The 22,345-nt window shown below is 40.7% G+C and overlaps 1 protein-coding gene across 3 annotated transcripts in view; it reads right to left on the bottom strand.

Moving 5' to 3' along the window:
- Positions 1-22,345, bottom strand: part of NBN (nibrin) — a 69,530-nt gene that overhangs the window by 14,898 nt on the left and 32,287 nt on the right. Inside the window, exons 6-15 of one of the 3 annotated variants that reach the window (XR_005224278.2) lie at positions 19,728-19,845; positions 16,799-16,989; positions 15,604-15,701; positions 9,531-9,678; positions 8,767-9,048; positions 7,746-8,217; positions 4,786-4,857; positions 2,929-3,084; positions 1,599-1,712; positions 447-578 (exon numbers count right to left, since the gene is read on the bottom strand). Coding sequence is in view for 2 of the 3 variants with exons in the window: in XM_037892327.2 (XP_037748255.1) it covers positions 1,599-1,712; positions 2,929-3,084; positions 4,786-4,857; positions 7,746-8,217; positions 8,767-9,048; positions 9,531-9,678; positions 15,604-15,701; positions 16,799-16,989; positions 19,728-19,845 (1,651 nt within the window). In the remaining variant the exon portion in view is untranslated. The remainder of the gene's footprint in view (positions 1-446; positions 579-1,598; positions 1,713-2,928; positions 3,085-4,785; positions 4,858-7,745; positions 8,218-8,766; positions 9,049-9,530; positions 9,679-15,603; positions 15,702-16,798; positions 16,990-19,727; positions 19,846-22,345) is intronic. The other 2 variants (XM_037892327.2, XM_043539379.1) reach the window with 2 other exon arrangements.

Genomic DNA, 22,345 nt, shown 5'->3' with positions numbered 1-22,345 from the left:
ACTACGGAACTTTTTCATGCAGAGCTATCATCCTTCAGCAACTGAGTTTGTACTGCACCAACTTTGAATTTGAGTAATTAAGTCTAGTCTAATACACACCCCTATAACTCATCACCTGTAAGTGGTATGTTGTGAGTCTACATTAAAATCTATACTGTGTAAGTGTAACATGTACGCTTTGGTGGCGAAAAAGGAAGGGGCAAAAGAAGCTGCAAATTTCACCATTTTAAACTGTCCTCTGAGTTTGATTCCTTGTGTTGCTATAAAATTTAAAAGTTGAGCCAGAGAAGTGCTGAACATCCACAACTAAAGACAATACAAGCTGCAGATCTTTAGCATCTCTCAGGGTTAGGCAACATCCTGCATGGTACCTTTTTACGCAAACGATATTCTAAACTACTTTGAAAAATTTGCATAACAGCACACTCAAACTGTGGTTTGCTGACCTGTTCTAACCGGAGTTGCTTCTGTCATGGGAGTAAAGCATCTATGTCTGTTTTCAAGCTGCGATACTTTGTTAATTGGAATCTGGGTTATGATTAATTTTAGGGCTTCCAAAGGCTAAAATTAATCATGAGCTAGAGGGTGAGAGGGAAAAAAGAGTCAGAACCTCCCTGCTCTGCGGCTCATGTCCTTCTCATAGAAATTCACCAATGAGTAAATTTGTGGTGGATGCCAAATTAGGATAACAAGCACACAAGATGACAAATTGCAAAGTGGCCAGGAGAGATTATGCAGTGCTATACTGCAAGATAAGATCTAGTGCTGAAATCAACTGGTAAAATCAGGCAGAGGAAATAAACAGCAAATACAAAAGTAGGAATGGAGTAAAAAACTCAAGAAGTCCCACCTATCACATTCTCTCCTTAGTACTGTCTTATTACCTTTCCAATTAACCAAGTAATACTGATACCACAGGAAAGATATGGAACCTGGAGTGGGAGATTGGGATGGGATGTGGCCCATGAGAGGAGCTTTTTTTAAGAAGCAGCACACAAAATTAAAAAGTTGAGAACTGCTACAGCAACATATAAATTACATACAAATGGCAGGATGTTCTATAGTGAAAAACACAACCTTCAGTCTCCTGATTACAACATTCACATCTCATACATATTTTTCATCTGAATATCAACTGCATTCTAGTCTGTGAGCAGACCATCAGCAGTGCTGCACTGAGCGCCTTGAAAGCTGAGGTCGCTGAGCTTGTTTATGTAAACATTTTCACTGCCATACTCAGAATTCATGCAGGGCTGAGCTTCAATAAAATGTTTATTTCACTCAGTCATGAAAATCACTTTCTCCTAGGTCAGTGCCTTTTGCTTTACAGCAGTCTCCTCTGTACTAACAGTCTGAACAGATTTTAAAATGTTATTAAACATTTTATTAATATTACATATCAGATTTATCCAAAAGAATCAGTAGAGTGTCAGCCTTGTCAATGAACCCCTTTCGTTTATTTGGGTCACATCCCTAACATCTTTTTGGATGTGTTAAGTGGCAGATTCATTCAGCACATAGGCTCAACTTTTAGTACAGAGTTGCCCTATTCTTGGGAAGGACCACAGTTGTTTTGTTGCCTGGAAAGAATTCCTTACCTCCATTTCCTGCCTTAACCATTCTTCCAACTGTGAATTCTTTTTGGCATGGTGACCTATTAGATCTGATCCTCCAATAATGTGTGGAAGTTGTCCTGCTCCAGGATAAGGTACCTGTTGGACAAGAAACTTTTGCTATTATAGTGCAGGTTGACAACCTTGCAAGACCAGAGTAGCCACCTCTAGTAAATTCACAATGGCAGAACACCTTTCATCCAATTTGTCTAACAGTATCTATGCAATGAACAGTTCTACTTAAATAGGAAACCACCTGCAAACTGCCAACTCTCCCCCAAAAGAAAGACTAGTTATATTTTTATTTGTTAAATTAATAAGCTAATACATTTAAAATGCATTTTGAAAACAAGAGAAACTGATATTTTAAGTTTCTAATCCAGTCTGATGTAGAGAAGAATCTGTAATGCAGAACCCAGCAAAACGGAAAGGATGATACTGCATGTCCTATTAAACAATTTTAAAATGCCACTTGGAACTATGGTAGGTACAATATTTTCATACAAATGTGATTTTCAAGATGACCATGTCCATTTAAAGGCATTTAAATTTTTTACTTAAATGTAATGTATTGCATATCTTAGATTACACTCCACTTTCTCTTTAAATTCTGGGCTGAAGCTATATTCCTACAATGAACACAAAGTTTTGTAAAAGTCACTCTCAGAACTCAATTGATTTTAGTTTTATAAGACATGCATTTTAGTAGTATGTTTTAGAAATCCAAATTTTCAAAATGTAAAACTTCAAGCCAATATATGTTCTCAATATGTTATTTGAAAGTGACACAGTAAGCCTAAGAAGAGATACGACCTGACGTTATAATACTGTTCAAGATCACAGTATCATTTAATGAATCAGCCTGAGTAAGAACTGCACAAGCCTCCAAAAAGAACACAGGTCTCTAGGTAATCGTGGTGGGAGCAGAGATGGCCTGTGCCTGCTGATAGGGGGACAGGGACGCAAGTGAGGGCAGCCAGTTTCAGTACTGCTACTGAGCATGCTCAGTCCATGTGAAGGTGCTCAGTACAAGCCAAGGAGCGAATCTGGGGAGCACGTGACTCCACATGCCCCCCCATGGGTTGCCTCTGGGTGGAAGGTAACCTTCTCTGGTATCTGTCTGATAAATTAATACAAAAATAGCCACAGTATTTTGCTCTTCACCACAATGGTGACAGCAAGTTAATAAAATATAAGTGGAAGTAGAATCTCTAAGAATGCCTTTCATCTAATAACATTTCTATTGTAATATGGCAGCACTTACATAGCTATTTCAAACAGTGCCATCTTGTGGCAGTTTAAAATATGCACTCACCTTTTTGAATTTCTTAAAGTTGTTCAGTTGCTCGTAATCGATTTGTGCAACAACAAGACTATTTGGCCTTGGATGGCTAACAACCAGTGATCTAAATTCAGTCAACAAGAGTCTGCTGGGCAGATTGCTGGAGACATCTTGAAGTCTGTCAGTGTTCTTGTGAGAGGAAAAAGGGGAAAGGAGAACTTCAAGTTGTTCAGTAAACTAAGAGCCTATTTTAAGAGATCAGAGAATGTACACTTGACGGGTTAGAAATGGAAGGCAGATATTAGCTCAGAACAGTCTAGATAAAGCTTAAAATTTAAAACTAGATTTCTAGTAAAGTAAGGCCTGGTCTAAACTTAAGTGTTATCCCCATTCTGGGGAACCTCAGACCCAGGTGGTTCCTCTCCTTGCCGTGTGGTTTTGGGGGGGAAACTGCAGGAAGGAACCAGGTTTGGGCTTGGGTCTACACTGCAGCTGGAGATGCAGTTCCCAGCTCAGGTAGATGTACAAGCACTAGCTTTGATCAAGCTAGCATGCTAAAAATAGCAGTGTAACCACTGCAGTGTGGACAACATCATGGGCTAGGCAAACTGTGGGGCACACCCAGAGGAACATTCGGGGGGCAAGTGGCAACGCCAGGCAGCTTGTGCCAGCTCCATGCAGTGGGGCCTGGGCCAGCCCCCATGGAGGGAGGTGGGGAGAGAGAGCCACCTCCATCCAGACTCACCTCAGCGGGCCACCCACCTTGTGAGGAGACGGGGACAAACAGATTCCTCTAATGATAAGGGGGTGGGCGACTGGGAAAGTTTGCACACCACTGGACTAGTCAACTGAGAGTACGTACTTGGGGTCTCAGATGGGACTGTATTCTGGCTCGTAGTTTGTGATGCTGGCTGCACTGATATTTTTAGCAAACTAGCTTGATCACAGCTATCGTGTGTACATCTACCCGAGTTTGAAATTAATCTCCAGGTGCTGTGTAGATGTACCCAGAGACTCCAGCCCATAGGAGCGGCTGCAGAAGCAGCCAAATCAGGGACCTTTGGACATTCAGAGAACTTTCTACGGTTTGGACTGGACTTTCTCTGTTCTGTGCTGATTGGCTGTTTGCTTCAACCCTCTCAATCTCTTCATGTCATCTTCACTCCACACCTGCTCCCTTAACTTCTTCTCCCCTGCCCTGTCCCCCTTACCCCCTCTTTCTTTCAGTGCCCTTTCTTCCTTCATTCCCCCACACCCCCATTTAGCTGATCTTCCAACCCTTCAAAATTATGGAACCAATATGACATTTGCTGCCATCATATTTTTACTTTGCTTGTGTGTTATACCCCTTCCCCCACCCTGTGTCTGTCTGGTCTATTCAGATTAAAAACTCTTTGGGACAGGAACTCTACTACTATTTGTACAGTGCCCGAGCACAAGGAGGGCCTATTCTTGGCATATGATTACCATAATAAACACGATTAATAATAATATTTTAGTTAAGGGTGTGATTTATTCTACTGTAATAATTTTATGCCAGTGAAAGCCCTATTATGGACACAGTTACACCAATATAAAGATGACTTCTACTGGTGTATTTATCTCCCTTCCCCTATGGTAATAATCTATATGGGATAAGCACTTTTTTATACCAATGTAACTGAATCCACACAAGAGAAGTTGGTGGTGTACCTGTACATCTTTGACTATATACTGATATAGTTAAAGCGGTACAATTTTTATGTTTAAATAAGCCCTCATTCATCAAATCCTCCTATGTCTACTGCACACATATGAACTTAGTTTTAAAAGCAAAAAACTGGTACATTTCCTTCACATTTCTCAGTATTAACTAATGCTAGGTATTCCTTACATTGACTAGTTTCTTACCAAAACTGATGATTCCTGCTTAATCTCAATTTTCTTCTTTGAAGTTGGAACAGTGCCAAGTTCGTTTTCTTGCTGTTTGACCAAACAATTTTAAAGAGCAGTCATTGTAAATGTAAATTATGATCACGTTTAAAAAAAAAATACCCTGGACATATACTTTAACAATGCATTGTTCTCATAAAACCACTGTCCCTGGTTTGTTCAGATTACTTTTTTTAGTATAAGAAAACAAAGTGTTTTTCCTTAAAAATTCATAATTCCTAAAATCCTACCAGTAAGGATTATGAAAATCACTGTAAGTTTTCAGGTATGAATGAAACTATTAGTTTTCTATTTTAAATTATATCCCAGAGTTCATGGTCAGGAAATAACTAAATGTAAGTGTCAATTTGGGAGCAATCTTGATTAGGATCAAGGCTAGTCTTCTCACAGCCTGTAGTTAAAGAAGGGAAAGCAGACTACTACACATCACAATTTTGCTCAATTGCTAATAACTTCCTCTAAGGCCTTTCTATTTCTGCTATAAATTTTTCTGCTATTGTGTTGACGTCACAAGTGGTGTTTGTTATGAAAAAATCCGGTGGGGAAGGTGCTAGTATCAACTCAGTGTTTTCTAAATTGTTTACTTGCAGTGGCCCAAGTGGTCAGATTAGATTAAAATTTTGTCTTTTATCAGAAGTCCCCTGTCATTTTTGGCTCAATACCAAATATGTTCTTTCACACCAGAAAACTAAAGTCTTGTCTACACTTTTACATCAGCCACATGACCAGAATCTCAGTACAAATCAGACCTCAGATTCCAGATTTGCAACCTCAGATTCCAGAACGTGTGCAAAAACATTTATCTGACCCCTCAAAAGGGACACAAACAAAGAAGGATTCCAGGCCACAGTTATCAGGCAAGAACTTGTCTACCACATAAAGAATTAAGCTTATAATAAATTCTTTAGTTACTATAAGTGCATATGTCTAAAGAGTCTTGAGAAGTGCTCTCTTTCAGGTGAATGTCATCAGCTTCCTTTATTTCAACAAACAAGTAATTTTCAGTTCCACAATATAGGTGAAGTGAGGGGATTCTTTACTGTATAATGTGGAAAGTTATCTGATGCAAAGAAAAAATCCCATTATTATTTTTACCGCACTTTGGCCAGGTCTACACTAGGTAATTTTCCCACCAGTGTAGATTAAGCTTCAGCAATTTGTGGTGTTTTTACCACCATGTCAATTAAACCTAATCCTTGCTCCCTTAACACCTCCACATACACACACTTGTCCCCTATGCTTGTAATAATATCCTTCTCCCAAGCATCTTCTCCTGTCCTCCTCCAAGTAACTTATTTTTAATTAGACCAAACAGCCAGTGCCTTCTAGTCTTCTTCTAGGACTTTACTTCATTCTCAAATTTTAAAGAGTCAGTAATCACAAGCTCATAACCACACAATCAATCATGTGAGCCCTTATTTGTTATAACACTTACTCCTCCATTTGCCTGCTGTCATCACTCACATTGTCTAACTTTGATTATACACTCTTTGGGGTAAAAACTAGGGCGACCAGTTTTCCGATATTAGGGGCTGTCTTATATATGCAACTATATTTCCTTCTCCTTCCCCCTGGAGAAAAAAAAAGTCACGATTTTTCACACTTGCTATCTGGTCACCTAAGAACGAATAGTTTTACATTTCTACAAGTTTTGTGTAAATTTATGGTGCTGTATAAATGTGAAATAAGAACATTTAAAACTCTGGTTTCTTTCTGCAATCTGAAGATAAAAAAAGTTGTATAACCTGTGTGTCCAATATCTGTTGTTTAGCTAACGGTCACAGCATGCTAATCTGGGACCAGTTTTGTTGACACATTCTTGGTTTTTCCAAGTGGCATGCTTTCAAAACTTCAGAATGTACCTCTAGAAAAGGAGTTTTCATTGGCGAGCAACATTAGTTAATTTACTATTGTGAATAAAAGTGTGGCTGATTTACTGTGGCAGCCCAACAAAGACTGATATATGGAGTCAGCATACAGAAGAGCATGTTTGGAAAAAAAAATGGGACAGTGCTTTATTTTAGGAAAGAATCTCTGTGGCAAACAGAGGAATATTTCCAAAGGGGGAAAAAGAGAGAAGTCACAATAGCCGTTTACATTCAACCAAAATGTTTCAGGTACTCATCACTTACAGTTCATAAACCTTTCTAAACCCATAAGGTTGGCTAAAATATTTAAGCTGCAATATACTTCTAGTTTAAGAAAAATATTTAAGAAATTAACCCCATATCAGACCAGACTTCTGTTTATGCAGCTTAGTGTCTCAGTTTCACATATGAGGCTCAGCTATTTGAGAGATATTAGGTGAGAACGCGAAGAACACATAATGATCTGACAATATATCATTTTGCTGATGCGCAACACACAGGTACAGAAATTCTGCAGCTGGAAAGGAGCTTGACACAGTTTCTCCTGGGAATTCAGGAGCATAACAGTTAACAACAATAACTGCACACTGTACTAAAAAAACCTTCTCTTCAGGACAGGAAAAGGTTTGGCTGTTCTGCTTATAAAGGCTATATTTCTTTAACAAGAGCAAATTGACAACTTCAGAAAGCAAGCATGAAGCGTAAATAACTGATGCTGGTTTAAAGTTACAAAGTGCCTTCATCTGGGGAAATAAACTCTAAAAACGCTACAGGATAGTGACCTCTGGAGAGCCAGGAAGTCTGTATTTTAACTCATCCATCACAACGTTTACATAAAATCCCCAAACTACACCTACTGCTCGTTTATAATGGCATAAGAGCTAATACAATGCATTCAAATTGCTCAAAGCTGGTATCTGTTCTTAAGCTGTATTTGTCGCTGTGTTAACAGTCTAATCTTGCAAGATGCTGCTGCACAGGCTCCTCCAATGACACTGCAACTTGCAGAATCAGGTCCATAACAAGTGATTAATAAAGAACGTTACTCACCAATATCCTATTGGCTTCTTCTTGAATTACATTTTCTTCTTCAATCTTTTTCCCCTTGGTTTCCAAACGTCTTTTTTTCTGCATATTGGCTCCATGCTCCTCACCATGATCCCCCATTTCAGCTTCCCAATCCAACTCTTTGCTCCCAAACACAAGCTCTAGTGTAGCTGCATCCTCAGCTAAACCACCTAACTCTTTTCTTTTCTTTGATGCAGGCTTTTCACTGGAAACATTTTTAGTAACAGTTTTATCTTTCTCTGATTTGCTACTTCCTATTGCAAGCTTTAGGCTTGTGTCTACAGGTGAGAGGTTTGTTTTCAAGTCCAAGGTATATTGTTCCTTTTGAGTGTGTTCCACTTTACTTTTCCACATCAAGGAAGTTGTGGGTTGGGTTTGACTGGAAAGATGAGATGACTTTTCCTCCATCTTTGCCAGTTTAGGTACAGATGTTTCTCCCTCTTCAATCCTTTCCCTTAGCCAGAAAGAAACAAAGAATTTTTCAACATGATAAACTCAGTAAGTGAACAATGCACAATGACTGAATATGAATCCAAAAATCCACTAGTGATGATTTTCTTCATTTTGATTTTGTAATGTTGCTTAAGTGTTTAGAGTACTTGGTTGTGTGCACTGTGCTTTGCTATATGTTGGGTGTCCGTGGGAGTCTATTACAGAGATGAACCACCTGCATGAGCGTTGCATAATATAAGTGGGAGTTAAGGCAATCTTTATTTATATGCCTCAACTTATGATTTTCTGCATTTTTCATTATTGTGTTGGGATTTGAATTTGAGCAACCTTAGCATACACTCTTCTGTTTGGAGAAACAGATACCTAGAAATGGCCAGTTTAAAATAAAAAAAATGAACAGAGGAATTCAATTTCTTAGGGAGGTAGTAAAATCTACATTGGGAATAAAATGTATGCCCCTTGACCTAAAACAAATTACTTTCTAAAACAAAAATAGCACCATCTGACAATATGAAAAATACCCAGAAAAAAAGAATTTCCGTGAACATACCTTTTCTTTGGAGCTGCCTGGAAATAATTTTTAATGGAGTTAGACTCGTGCTGTGAAGCTTTCTCTCTATTTCTATTAACTCCTAAAATTTTAGAGGGTGAGAGGGGTTGACTTTTTTGGTCAACCCAAGGTGTTTTATGCATCTTGGGTAATACTGTCCCCGTATTTACATTGCCACTAGTGCTGGGAGTCTCCTTTACAGTGGTTATATTCTGTGAATACATTTTGTCTCTTCGATCCATTTTGGGAGTTTTCTCTCTCTTCTCTCCGCTTATCTCCATACTACACAAAAGGGAGAAAAAATACACAGTAAACATACAGGCAGTCATTGCAGAAACAGCATACACATTACAGAGCACCACAGTAATACAGCTGTACCTGTGGTATACAATGAACAATTATGGAAGCTATATAAATAATATTAATACCTGCTATGACTAAATTATCTAGATAATTACGAAATTGCTTTATAATTCTGAACGTGGTTAAAAGAGCCAATCAGATCTGCTGCATCACCAATTGCATCTTCTAGTGTCAGACCTGATGCCCCACCTGGCTTTCTCGCTATACCCTATCACTTCAAGGCAGAAGATGGACCACCAGGATAGTGACCACAGTTTACTATTGCAAGTTAGGGAGTGCCACATCAATTGTTGAGCCCCACTGACTATGGCAAGACTATAACTGGCTCAAATTTCCTCTGACATGGTAATAGCCTTATTTATAGACATCAACTTAGGAAACTATTTCAATGTGTACTTTACCATGTGTCCATCAGTTCTTCTGGTTCTGTGTCAGCTACATATGCTGTGTTATCACTTGTAGTAACAGGCATTATGGTCTCATCTACAGTCGAACTCTGAGAAAGGATTGGACGCGAAATAGCTGATCCTGGACTAACCAGCTGTTTAGCTGCAAGTTGAACATATGGAACAATTAACAAGTTAGCAGTCTTCCTGTGGCTCTGTGTACGTATAAGCCATTATTACAGTACTATTACTGTTAACTGATTTTAATTATAAATTCACAGAGATTCAATAGTTAACATACAACTCCAGGCAGCGTGCTGCTTGCCTGGAGCTAGAATTCAGGATGTGACCGAGTGTCTGAGGAGACTGATCAAGCCTCGCACCATTACCCCTTCCTACTTCTCCACGTGGGCACCAATGATACTGCCAAGGATGACCTTCAGTGATTCAGACTACGTGGCTCTGGGAAGAAGAATAAATGAGTTTCAGGCACAAGTCATGTTCTCGTCCATCCTCCCTATTGAAGGAAAAGGCCCAGGTAGGGACCATTGAATTGTGGAAGTAAATGCATGGTTACGCAGGTGGTGTTGGAGAGAGGGCTCTGGATTCTCCAACCATGGGATGTTGTTCCAGAAAGAAGGATTGCTAGGAAGAGATGGGATCCACCTAACAAAGAGAGGGAAGAGCATCTTCGCAGGCAGACTTGCTAACCTAGTGAGGAGGGCTTTAAACTAGGCTCACAAGGGGATGGTGACCTAAGCCCAGAGGTAAGTGGGGAAGTGGGATACTGGGAGGAAACACAAGGAGGAGGGTGCAACAGAGGAGGCCTCCTGATTCACATTGAGAAAATAGAACAATCGGCTAGCTATCTTAGGTGCCTGTACATGAACGCAAGAAGCCTGGGAAACAAGCAGGAAGAATGGACGTCCCGGCACAGTCAAGGAACTATGATGTGGTTGAATAACAGAGACTTGGTGGGGTAACTCGCATTACTGGAGCACTGTCATGGATGGGTATAAACTGTTCAGGAAGGACAGGCAGGGGAGAAAAGGTGGAGGAGTTGCACTGTATGTAAGAGAGCAGTACGATTGCTCAGAGCTCCAGTAGGAACTGCAGAAAAGCCTGTTGAGAGTCTTTGGATTAAGTTTAGAGGAGAGAGCAACAAGGGCAATGTCATGGTGGGCGTCTGCAATAGACCATCAGACCAGGAGGATGAGGCAGACGAGACTTTCTTCGGACAACTAACAGAAGTTTCCAGATCACAGGCCCTAGTTCTCATGGGGGACTTCAAATCACCCTGACATCTGCTGGGAGAGCAATACAGCAGTGCACAGACAATCCAGGAAGTTTTGGGAGACTGTTGGGGACAACTTCCTGGTGCAAGTGCTGGAGGAACCAACTAGGGGCCGTGCTCCTCTTGACCTGCTGCTCACAAACAGGGAAGAGTTGGTAGGGGAAGTAGAATTGGGTGGCAACCTGGGCAACAGTGACCATGAGATGGTCGAGTTCAGGATCCTGACAAAAGGAAGAAAGGAGAGCAGCAGAATACAGACCCTGGACTTCAAAAAATCAGACTGACTCCTGCAGGTAACTGATGGGCAGGATGTCCCAGGAGGCTAATATGAGGGGGAAAAGGAGTCCAGGAGAGCTGGCTGTATTTTACGGAAGCCTTATTGAGGGTGCAGGAACAAACCATCCTGATGTGCAGAAAGAATAGCAAATATGGCAGGCAACCAGCTTGGCTTAACAGAGAAATCTTCGGTGAGCTTAAACACAAAAAGGAAGCTTACAAGAAGTGGAAACTTGGACAGATGACTAGGGAGGAGTATAAAAATACTGCTCAAGCATGCAGGGTGTAATCAGGAAGGCCAAAGCACAATTGGAGTTGCAGCTAGCAAGGGATGTGAAGGGTAACAAGAAGGGTTTCTACAGGTATGTTAGCAACAAGAAGGTGGTCAGGCAAAGTGTGGGACCCTTACTGAATGGGGGAGGCAACCTAGTGACAGATGATGTGGAAAAAGCTGAAGTACTCAATGCTTTTTTTGCCTCGGTCTTCACAGACAAGGTCAGCTCCCAGACTGCTGCACTGGGCAGCACAGTATGGGGAGGAGGTGAGCAGCCCTCAGTGGTGAAAGAACAGGTTAAGAACTATTTAGAAAAGCTGGACATGCACAAGTCCATGGGTCTAGATCTAATGCATCTGAGGGTGCTGAGGGAGTCGACTGATGAGATTGCAAAGCCATTGGCCATTATCTTTGAAAACTCATGGCAATCGGGGCAAGTCCTGGATGACTGGAAAAAGGCGAATATAGGGCCCATCTTTTAAAAAAGGAAGATGGAGAATCCGGGGAACTACAGACTGGTCAGCCTCACCTCACCTCAGCCCCTGGAAAAATCATGGAGGAATCCTCAAGGAATCCATTTTGAAGCACTTGGAGGAGAGGAAGATGATCAGGAACAGTCAACATGGATTCACCAACGGCAAGTCATACCTGATTGCCTTCTATGATGAGATAACGGACTCTGTGAATATGGGGAAAGCGGTGGACGTGATAGATCTTGACTTTAGCAAAGCTTTTGATACAGTCTCCAACAGTTTTCTTGCCAGCAAGTTAAAAAAACGTATGGATTGGATGAATGGATTATAAGGTAGATGGAAAGCTGGCTAGATCATCGAGCTCAACGGGTAGTGATCAACGGCTCAATGTCTACCTGGCAGCCAGTATCAAGTGGAGTTTCCCAGGGGTCAGTCCTGGGGCCGGTTTTGTTTAACCTCTTCATTAATGATCTGGATGATGGGATGAATTGCACCCTCAGCAAGATCGTGGATTACACTAAACTGGTGGGGAGAAGTAGATACACTGGAGGGTAGGGATAGGGTCCAGCATGACCTAGACTGATTGGGCCAAAAGAAATCTGATGAAGTTCAACAAGGACAAGTGCAGAGTCTGCACTTAGGACAGAAGAATCCCAAGCACTACAGGCAGATGACAAAACAAGAAGCAATGGTCTCAAGTTGCAATGCGGGAGGTCTAGGTTGGATATTAGGAAAAACTAGTTCACTAGGAGGGTGGTGAAGCACTGGAATGGGTTACCTAGAGAGGTGGTGGAATCTCATCCTTAGAGGTTTTTAAGGCCTGGCTGACAAAGCCATGGCTGGGATGATTTAGTTGGGGTTGGTCCTGCTTTGAGCAGGGGGTTGGCCTAGGTGACATCCTGAGGTCTCTTCCAACCCTAATCTTCTATGATTCAATGAACTTCAAGAACGAAATCCTAGGACTCTTTCTTGGTCAAAAATCCCACTGAAATGAAAGTCAATGAAAGTTTTGTTTGAGTAATGATGGACTGTAGGATTCTGGTCCACAGTATTCTTATCAATATAATAAATACTTTAATAATAAACTGTCATTGGTACAGCACAAGACCCAGCAGTGCATATCATAAAACACAACATTCAAAAAACAAGAAATCTAAACTGATTATATGGTAGTTATTTTTTCAGGGTATTTATGGAACTCAGGATTACTACTATTTAACTTGCATCTAAAGTGCAAGAAGAGATCCTGTGACGGAATACACCGGCTAAAGGAGAAATTTATTCCTAACCCCCGTTGATCATTGATTGACTTACACCATGAAGCAGGATGGTTTATAACCCTCAAACATTTTTATGCAAACGTAAATGTGGATGTTTACCTTATCCATATAAATATTAAATCCTTTTTTGAATCCTACTAATTGTTTCCCTTTATTCAGTTTTAAATTTTTTGCTTCTCGTTTTGATCAGATGTCCCTTTATTGTTTCACATGAGAAGGTAATAAGGAGCATGCAGTTTACATAGTGAATCTCATTTGTTACTTCACTCTATCGTGTCCTCACTTAATCACATCTTCGGTGAATGAAACAGTACTAATCTTTATAATCTTTTCACATATGCAGTCTTCCAAGTCTCTAAATCATTTTTGTTGCCCACATTTCTGCTGTACCTTTTTTCTGATGAGATAACCAGAATTAAACACAGTACTCAAGGTGGGAGTATATCTTCAATTTTATATAATGGTATTATATTTTCAGTATTTTTTCTTCTATATCCTCCTCTTTTTGTGTGTGTGGGGGGGGGGTGAGGGGGGGAGGTGGAAGAGAGAGTGGTGATTTGCTGCCATTGCACACTAAGCTGTTTATAATCACGCACAGGTCTCTTTAGTGAGTGGCTACACTTTGTTTTGCTTTGCACTGCTGCGAAAAACAAGTTGACTCATGCTTACTTACAGCGCATGGTACTGAATGTTTGGGTAAGACAGCTTTTAGTGACGTTTGAACTCTGGAATTGCTTCCTCCATTAGATTGTGAGTGTGATGACCTTCATGGCCTGGAACAAAGTCCATTTATTCAAGCATTTGCCTGATGGGATGAAGACTGTCTCTCTCTACTTACATAATTGACTATGGGACAAGTCTCATTAGTTTTTTTTAATACTAGTCAACTTATTTTGTATGGTTTTTAATATAATTTATGCACATATGTCCAGAGACAGGTGGTGGTTGTTTTTAAAGAAACATTACAATCAACCAACAAATCCCATTGGGCTGTGCCAGTTCTGTGTACACCACTTTCCCTCATGAACTTCCTGTTTCATCATCAAGGAATATTGGGTTGTTTGTTTTTTCCAAAACTAGCTTATTTCTTTAAACTGACTTTTGTGCATTTTTCAACACATGTAAGAATCAACAAGCCTCATCAGCAGGGGTTACTGATGCACTATCTGGTGCAAGGCACGTGGGATGAAATCTTTGGCCCCACTGAAGCAAATGACAAAAATCACACTGATTTCAGTGGGGACAGGATTTCACCCTCACCCTTCAGTCTCGTTGCCTGAATGCACTCAAAATATACACCAATGAACCAGAAATACCCATCATTTTAGGACTTATTGCTTAATTTAAGAACTACATAGAAAAGCATGTAATTTAAACCTGTAAATACAGCTTAGGTTATTAACATGATACAAAGCACATACTATTTTAATCCCTTAAACCATGTCCCAGACTTGATACCCTGCCCCCCACCCCTCCCAAAAAAACAAACACATTTGGAAAACAGGAAAAACTTAAGATCTGTTCATATAGATTTAGATTCTCATTGCATTGGTGAATACAATGCAATATACGAGAGTATAAATTGGTTCAAAAAATAATCAGGTAAATTCATGAAAGACAGGTCCCTCAATGGCTATTAACTAAGATGGTTAGGGATGAAACCTCATGCTCTGGGTGTTCCTAAACCTCCAATCGCCAAAAGCATGTGACACTGGCGACTGTCAGAGACAGGATACTGGGCTAGATGGACCATTGATCTGACCCAGCATGGCTGTTCTTATGCTAATGCTTGGAAACAAAACACCAAAAACCAAACCTGTGAAGTCTAGACCTTTCCCTATTACATTTTCAGGCCAACTAAACTATTACTGTTCTGAATTTTTATTTTAGTTTTTTTAAAAGATTAATGCCTTTAAGTGAAAATAAGGAACTGCATTATAAATCCATTCATTTCTTATTCTTTTTATTATTTTTACTTTCTACTGTTCATCCTTCATCTGCTTTGCAGTACTGTTCTCATTCCAAGGGTGCAGGATAGCACGGAATAAGCAGATTTACATACATGTTGTTCCTGTGTGCCATTTAAAAATGTGGATTTCAAAACATTCTTTTAATACATTTTTGTATATTCACTGCACAATATATCTGATTTTAAGTCAGTCTCTGCTTTTTTCTTTACATCTATAAATATGATTATCTTCGGTGCAAGAATTATAAAAACATTAAAGCAAAAAATACTATATGGAAAAAAGAAAAGAACATTTATTTTAAAAAACATATATAGGCCTGAAAAGAGAATCACCACTAGCTATTACTTGACCCTTTTGTATACAAAGACATATGTTGCCTCCTTTGCTTAAACTAAGATAATCAGCCATGACTAGGACTCCTAGGTGCTACGGTAATACAAATAATAAATACTACTAACAAAAAATAAAATACCTTCCTTCTTCCCCTCCCCCCAGCAGAGTAACAAAGTTTATAAAATTACTTATGCCAGGCTGGTTTTGAGGGTTGCAATATCTTTCCATAGACATGAAGATAACTGCTAATCCAATTTCTGCTTCTGGAATGGCTCTGAGATTATTGCTATTAAAAATAAAACAGTTTTAGAAAATTAAGTACCAAAGATCATCAGCTTTTATATCCAAATACTCTGTTCTTTTATCCAAACATGTGCTTCTCAAAAACATGTTCAAAGATGGAGTGGCAAATGGCAGAAATCCCATCATACAATACAAAATGCTTCATGCACCAACAGCAGGCTTAAGGGAAAAAATGTTAATGTATGAGCCTTGTAGGTGAGAATTTCAATGTCCCACTGCCACTGCAGGTCCATTTTTAGTCCTAGTAATCTTGACAGTGCGCCTTTCCCTTCCTTACCTCAATCAGTTCAGATTTGGACACTTCGCCAAACTAACGTGCTTCCCATAAAGTGTCCTCTAATTCACTGGGGAGGAGGAGAGTAGAAAAATAATATGAAAGACAGTGTTTCTGACAAGATGTGACTTCTATGGAGGCACCTCTCTTCCATGCACACAGCCTCCCGTGAAACAAGACAGGTTCTCTAGTTTTCTTTCCTACATGGGTGATCTGTGGGCCTAAATACTATTAACCTATTAGGTTCAGTTAAAGTTTTTTTTTATCATAATTATTACCAATGTTATCCTCTATAAAACATATGACACAGCCTCTGCTCCTGGGATCTTATTTGTATTCGGTAAGAGTTTATTTGGAAAGTAGTTCCTATTCATCTGTTGAGAAATGCACTTGTGTTTCTTTAACCAATAGATTCTCTCTCTTATTTTTCACAATCCTTTTATTCATAGCTTTTTTTTTTTTAAAATGGTAGAACCAAGAAAGGACTTGACTTTCCTTTTTATATTGTAGACAGAAAACAGTTGGTCAAGGAAAAAAGTAAACAGACATTTTAACTGAACAAAGTCCAATTAACTGTGGTACACTTGGATGTTCTTACACAAAATTCTCTATGAAGACCACAATCCTTTCCTCCCCAAAAAGTTTTAGTCAATATTTCATCAAATTATTGTAAGACTCTTGAGCAATATAAACAAACACACTCTCCAAAAAAAAAAATCCCATCTTTAATCCGTACACAAAGAACTAACACAAATTACTATATTAAAATTCTGAAATATCTATTGAAGTAAAAGAATATATTTCACCTTTGTAACACAGTCATAATGGAATTAATCCAATTTCTCACTGAGTCAGATACTGGGACCTGCGAGTTAGTTAATTCTGCATCAATGACACAGACTTCAGGAGCTACCAGTAAAGCAGTTTCTTTTCTTCTTTCTTGCAACACTTTTGCTTCTCCCCCTCCAAGAATAATTGCTGGACTCAGTTTCTTATGCTAAAAATCAAGAAAGAAAATTCAATTTAATGAACAGATTAAATTTAGTCAGATCCATTAGTTTTCTTTTTTACTGAAACAACAATAATATTGAATATATCAGAACCTATTCTAGAATCAGAACTATATTAATTTGAGTAAATCTAGACCCAGTTGGAAATTTTCTGATGAAGAATTTTGTTGGAAAATGCCTGTTCGTCAAACCCAAATTGTTTCGAGAAAATGGTTCAGTTTGACAAATTGGCCTGGGAGCAAATTGGCCTGGGAACCCTGAAGCACTGGGGTACCCAGTCCTGAGGCAGTGGGCATGGTCAGTCTGCCCTGGAGCTGCAGACCCTGAGGGTACGTCTACACAGAGATAAGAGACCCATGGCACAGCTGAAGCTGCCCAGGTCATCTGACTCAGGCTCATGGGGCTAAAAATTGATGTGTAGACATTTGGGTTTGGACTGCCAACATCTACACAGCGATTTTTTAGCCCGGGAGCCCAAGCCCAAGTCAGCTGACCCAGGTCAGCTGCAAGTTTTTTATCCCCTTGTAGACATACTCTGGGAGACCTGGCAGCTACTGACTGAAATGGACACTCATGTCAGTTTCACCATTGCTAGTGAATAGTACCCAACAGCAGTGTTGCAACTGTCAAGAACCTTCGTTTCAGTCAGCAGCTGCCAGGCCCCACGGAACATACCATGTGACAGTGTTCCCAAAATGAATTTTCTTCTGGATCTTCTGTTAGTGAGAGAACAAAACCAAATTTCAAAATTTGCAATTTCTCGCAAATTGGAAATCCTGAGTTTCAGCCAGCTTTAAGTAAAATGCACATGTGCTACTCCTGGGGGTATTCTGCACCAAAAAATTAAAAATTCTGCCCACATTTTAAAATTCTGGAAAATTCTGTAAATTGTATTTGTCAAAATAACTTTACATAATCACACCAGTTTATATTATTTTGGTAATTTATTTAAAAATACCTGTCAGCAAGTATGACTGTAACAATACAGACACACACAAAAATTCCCCCAGGACTAAAGAGTTAAGGAAACCCCTATGACAACACAATTCCTGTTTCTCTGCGCCTCCACCCCATCCCCGAGCCTAGTCGGGATCCCAGACACCCACAACCCCTCCCCCGCGAGCCTAGCCACAGTGCCTCCTCCAACCAATACACCCAAACCCCCTCCAGACACCCCGAGCCCAGCTGTGGCCCTCCCAGGCGAGACAGCGGCCTCCTCCCGGCCAGGGATCCAGAGGGAGAAACAGCCTGAGGCTTGGTCCCAGGCTCGCATGGAGTTTCCTGCACACCCCATCTCCTTCCCTCAGGGCATGCTGGGAACTGCAGCTGCCAGGAACCCTCTAACTCTCTTCCCCTCCCCTCCGGCAGCGTCTTCTGTGTGCGGGCTGGGCTCTGCTGGGTCCAGCAGCCCCTAATGGCGGCCAGCAAAACTGCAGCCCATTTCTGCGGGGGAAAGGAAATTCTGTGCGCACGTTAATTTCTTCAAAATTCTGCACTGGGCAGTGGCACAGAATTCCCCCAGGAGTAATGTGCTTACGTACACGAGCTTATGCTACCAGTGCAAGTGATTATTCAAATCTCCATTAAGTATGTTTGGCATCATAGAGACAATATCAAAAGAGACCATTGCAAGTTTTCTGATTCCTGCCCACCTCCCCGCCAGCTGCCATCATGTGTTCATCAGTATTTCTCTCATTAGACCTTGTCTCAAACTGGGCCCTGATCCTGTAAAGAGATCTGCAAATGCAGACTTTTCTTTCCTGTGCAGAATTCAGTTATCTCAGTGGGAATCCACATGGGGTAATGATCTACACTTGCAGATTCCTTTGCAGGACTAGGGTCTCTGACTCTAAGATCCTGAGGGAAAAGGTAGGGTCTTATGTCTGTAAAGTGCCATGAACATTTATATTTCTCATTTGTTTAAAAAAGTAAGAGGCACACATATACAATAGCACAGGTAGGCAACATCTGGGAGCAATTAAGATATTAGCCTTTAAACTCACTCACCCAAGTTTGCGATACAAAACCAAAAAATTAGTTTTTCACACCCAACAGAAGGCATTTTTAGTGACCAACCTAAATGGAATAGGTTAATCCTACTCTTCAAGTACAGATTTCAGCTGTGTGTGTATTCAACTAAAAAGGTTACAAAATGCAGCTTTTTATCCAGGCTTCTGCAAGCAGAGATCCCTCTCTTTAAACAAAGACTGTCCAGTAGTTCATACGGGTAAAGTTGCTATAGTTTTAGGATACTCCACAGCAGATCAACTTGATATAAAACTGGCGAGCACAATTGTTTTTCTATTCTCAGAGGTCTGTGGACTTTCAGAGCATGCCAGTTGGAATCAGACATTCGTGGATAGTTTCCATAGGTGAGGGAGATGACTCGATGTTTTAAATGAAAGTGAGTAAAATAGACAGATTGAAAGGCTGAGGTCCAATTTCTGTTGATGGGGTAGGACAACGTCTCAGAATCAAGATCAGGTTTCACAGATGCTTGAACATCTCCGGCAGGCCCCCACAAAAGTTTCACTCCCTATTACATACCTTCTGAATGAGTGGAGTTTAAATACACTATCAACATACAAGGTGTTACATTTCAGTTCTAATTGGTGCATTATTACAAACAAAACTAATTTCATACATTTTCTGTTTCAAAGTATCTTTTAAATACTTTGATCAATATTGTCTTCTTGTACATCTTTGCAACCTAGAGACCAGTTACCTGTTTAGCACTTAGGAACAGAAAGGTTTTGCCTCTGAAGATCATTTTTCTTTCATGACGCACAGACAGATCCAATTTTTCAGGGCCAATAGCAGGCTCATCAACTGGAGGATAAAAGCTACAATGAGGGGGGAAACAAAGTTATAAAATTCAGATTTATATGTTTTATGCAGCTTTTACTGCAATTTATTTCTACTTTGTTTATTTCAAAAGAAATCTTTGAAGGCAGGACATCAAAATATATTGTAATTCTTTACTACTGTTATAACTACTTATAAAATGGGGAAAGGAGGGACTGGATCTTTCAAAGGATTTGTAACTGTATATGGAACCTCTCAATTCTGGATCAGTAGTTTGAGGCAGCAGCAATCTCAGCAGAAGCCCATGTCTCAAGGATTCCTGCACAACCTACTCACTACAAGTGGTCCTTCTAAACAGGGATAAGGTACATGTATTTGAAGAGATGAAAAGCACGTACTAACACTGACTGTGCTACACATCTTTAAACAGCAATATGTGCGCATACACACACACACACACACATTTTCATTAAGCAAAACAAAAAGAAGGTTATTCACTCTGTGCAGTAACTGAGGTTCTTTGAGATGGGTGTCCACGACGGTGCTCCACTTTAGGTGAATCTGCGCCCTCGCACTTGTAATCAGATATTTTTAGTAGCAACACCTGGTTGGGTCACACATGTGCTGTCCCCATCTCGTGCCACCTCCGGGAGTTACAAAGAATTGTGCGACCAACCCCCCCTTCTCAATCACAGTTTCTAACATAAAAACTCCAAAGTAGAGGGGAGAAAGGTGGGTAGTGGAGCACCCACAGGGACAACCATCTCGAAGAACCTCAGTTACTGCACAGCGTGAGTAACCTTCTCTCTTTCGAGGAGTGTCCATGTGGGTGCTCCACTTTAAGTGACTGTAGAGCAGTGCCCCTCTCTGGAAGGGAGGGGCTTCAGAGTTGCAGCCTGGGCAGATGATAAAAGTCCCAGTATAGCGTCTGATGTCGAGTCCAGCTATATGACATAGTGCTGTGTGAATGTATGGGCAGAGGCCCAAGTTGCTACTCTGCAGATGTCCACAATGGGCACATTGTTGAAGAAGGCTATCAATGTAGACAAAGCTCTGGTGGAGTGTGTGTGGGTCTGCCACAGAGTTTGTATCTGTTGTTAGCGATAGCAAAAGCCAATGCAGTTGGAGATCCATTTTGACAGCCTTTGGATATGGTGTCTCCCTTAGATTGTTCCACGATGGAAAGAAATAACTTTGGTGACCTTCTAAAAGACTCTGTCTTTTCAATGTAAAATGCTAGCGTCCTTTGGACGTCCAGGGTATGAAGCATTGCTTCTTGTTTGTTCGCATGAGGTTTTGGGAAGAATGATGGGAGATGGATGGGTTGATTCAAATGGAATGACTAAACTATTTTAGGTAGAAACTTGGGGTGTGATCATAGGGTAAAATTTGTGAAAAATATTGTGTATGGGGGGTGTACCATGAGGGTCTCAGTTCTCCCACTCTTCGGGTGGATGTGATAATGACAAGGAAGGTATGGAGAAGTGAGCCTGTCACCAGTCATTCAAAAGGGGGCCCCATAAGGCACCACAGCACCAGACTGAGGTCCCACGATGGAATGGGGGATCACATTTTAGGGTAGAGGTGGCAGAGACTGTTGAGGAAACCTTTGGTGGTAGGGTGAGCGAAGATTAGAACTCATCCACTTGATGGTGGAATGCCGTGACTGCCACAAGGTATATTCTGATCCAGCTCATTGAAAGACCTGATTTCTTGAGTTCCAGTATGTAATCCAATACCATTGGTAGAGGAAAAGTGGTTGCCATTGTTTGCTATTCTGGCACAATGTATGAAATCTTTTCCATTTGTGAAGGTAGGTATATTATGTAGTAGACCTTCTGCTGTTTAAAAGAAAGTCCCTTACCCCTCTAAATAGGTCATTTCACTGTCTTGGAACCATGGGGTAGCCATGCCTTCAGGTGGAGTCTTGCTAGGTTCAGGTCGTAGACCAGCCTGCATCCTGAGACAGGAGATGAAGTGGAGTGCGTGGTGGGCACGAAACAATCTTTAAGCAGTAAGGAAACCACATTTATTTGTCTGGACTATGTGGGAGCTATCAAGAGGACTCTGGAGTTGTCGGTCCTTATTGTGTGTATGATCCTGGCTAGGAGAGGGATCAGGGGAAAAGCATACAGTAGATGTGTATCCCATTTGCAGCAATAGGCATTGCCAAGAGAACGGGTCCCAGTCCTGCTCTGGAGCAGAAGTATGGGCACTTCGTGTTCTGGGTTGTTGCAAAGATGTCCATAGTTGGGAACCTCCAGCATCTGAATATGTTCAGCAGTGTTCATTTCCCTCTCATGGTCTTGTGAAAAAGTTCTGCTCAGTACATCTGCTATGGTGTTTTGGCATTCTGGTAGGTAGGTGGCTGAGATGTCGACGTTGTGGCAGATGCACCAATACACTGCATAACTTCTGTGCATAGGAACTGTGACCGTGCCCCTCCTTGGCACTTTATAGAAAACATACAAGCGATGCTATCCATCAGCACCTTTATGGCTTTGTCTCTGATCATGGGTAGGAAGCGTGAGCATGCAT

Source organism: Chelonia mydas, chromosome 2, assembly GCF_015237465.2.
Source record: "Chelonia mydas isolate rCheMyd1 chromosome 2, rCheMyd1.pri.v2, whole genome shotgun sequence".
In the NCBI taxonomy this organism is placed as follows: Eukaryota; Metazoa; Chordata; order Testudines; family Cheloniidae; genus Chelonia; species Chelonia mydas.
The sequence above is the reverse complement of the archived record's forward strand: the minus strand, read 5'-3'. Positions and strand labels throughout refer to the sequence as shown.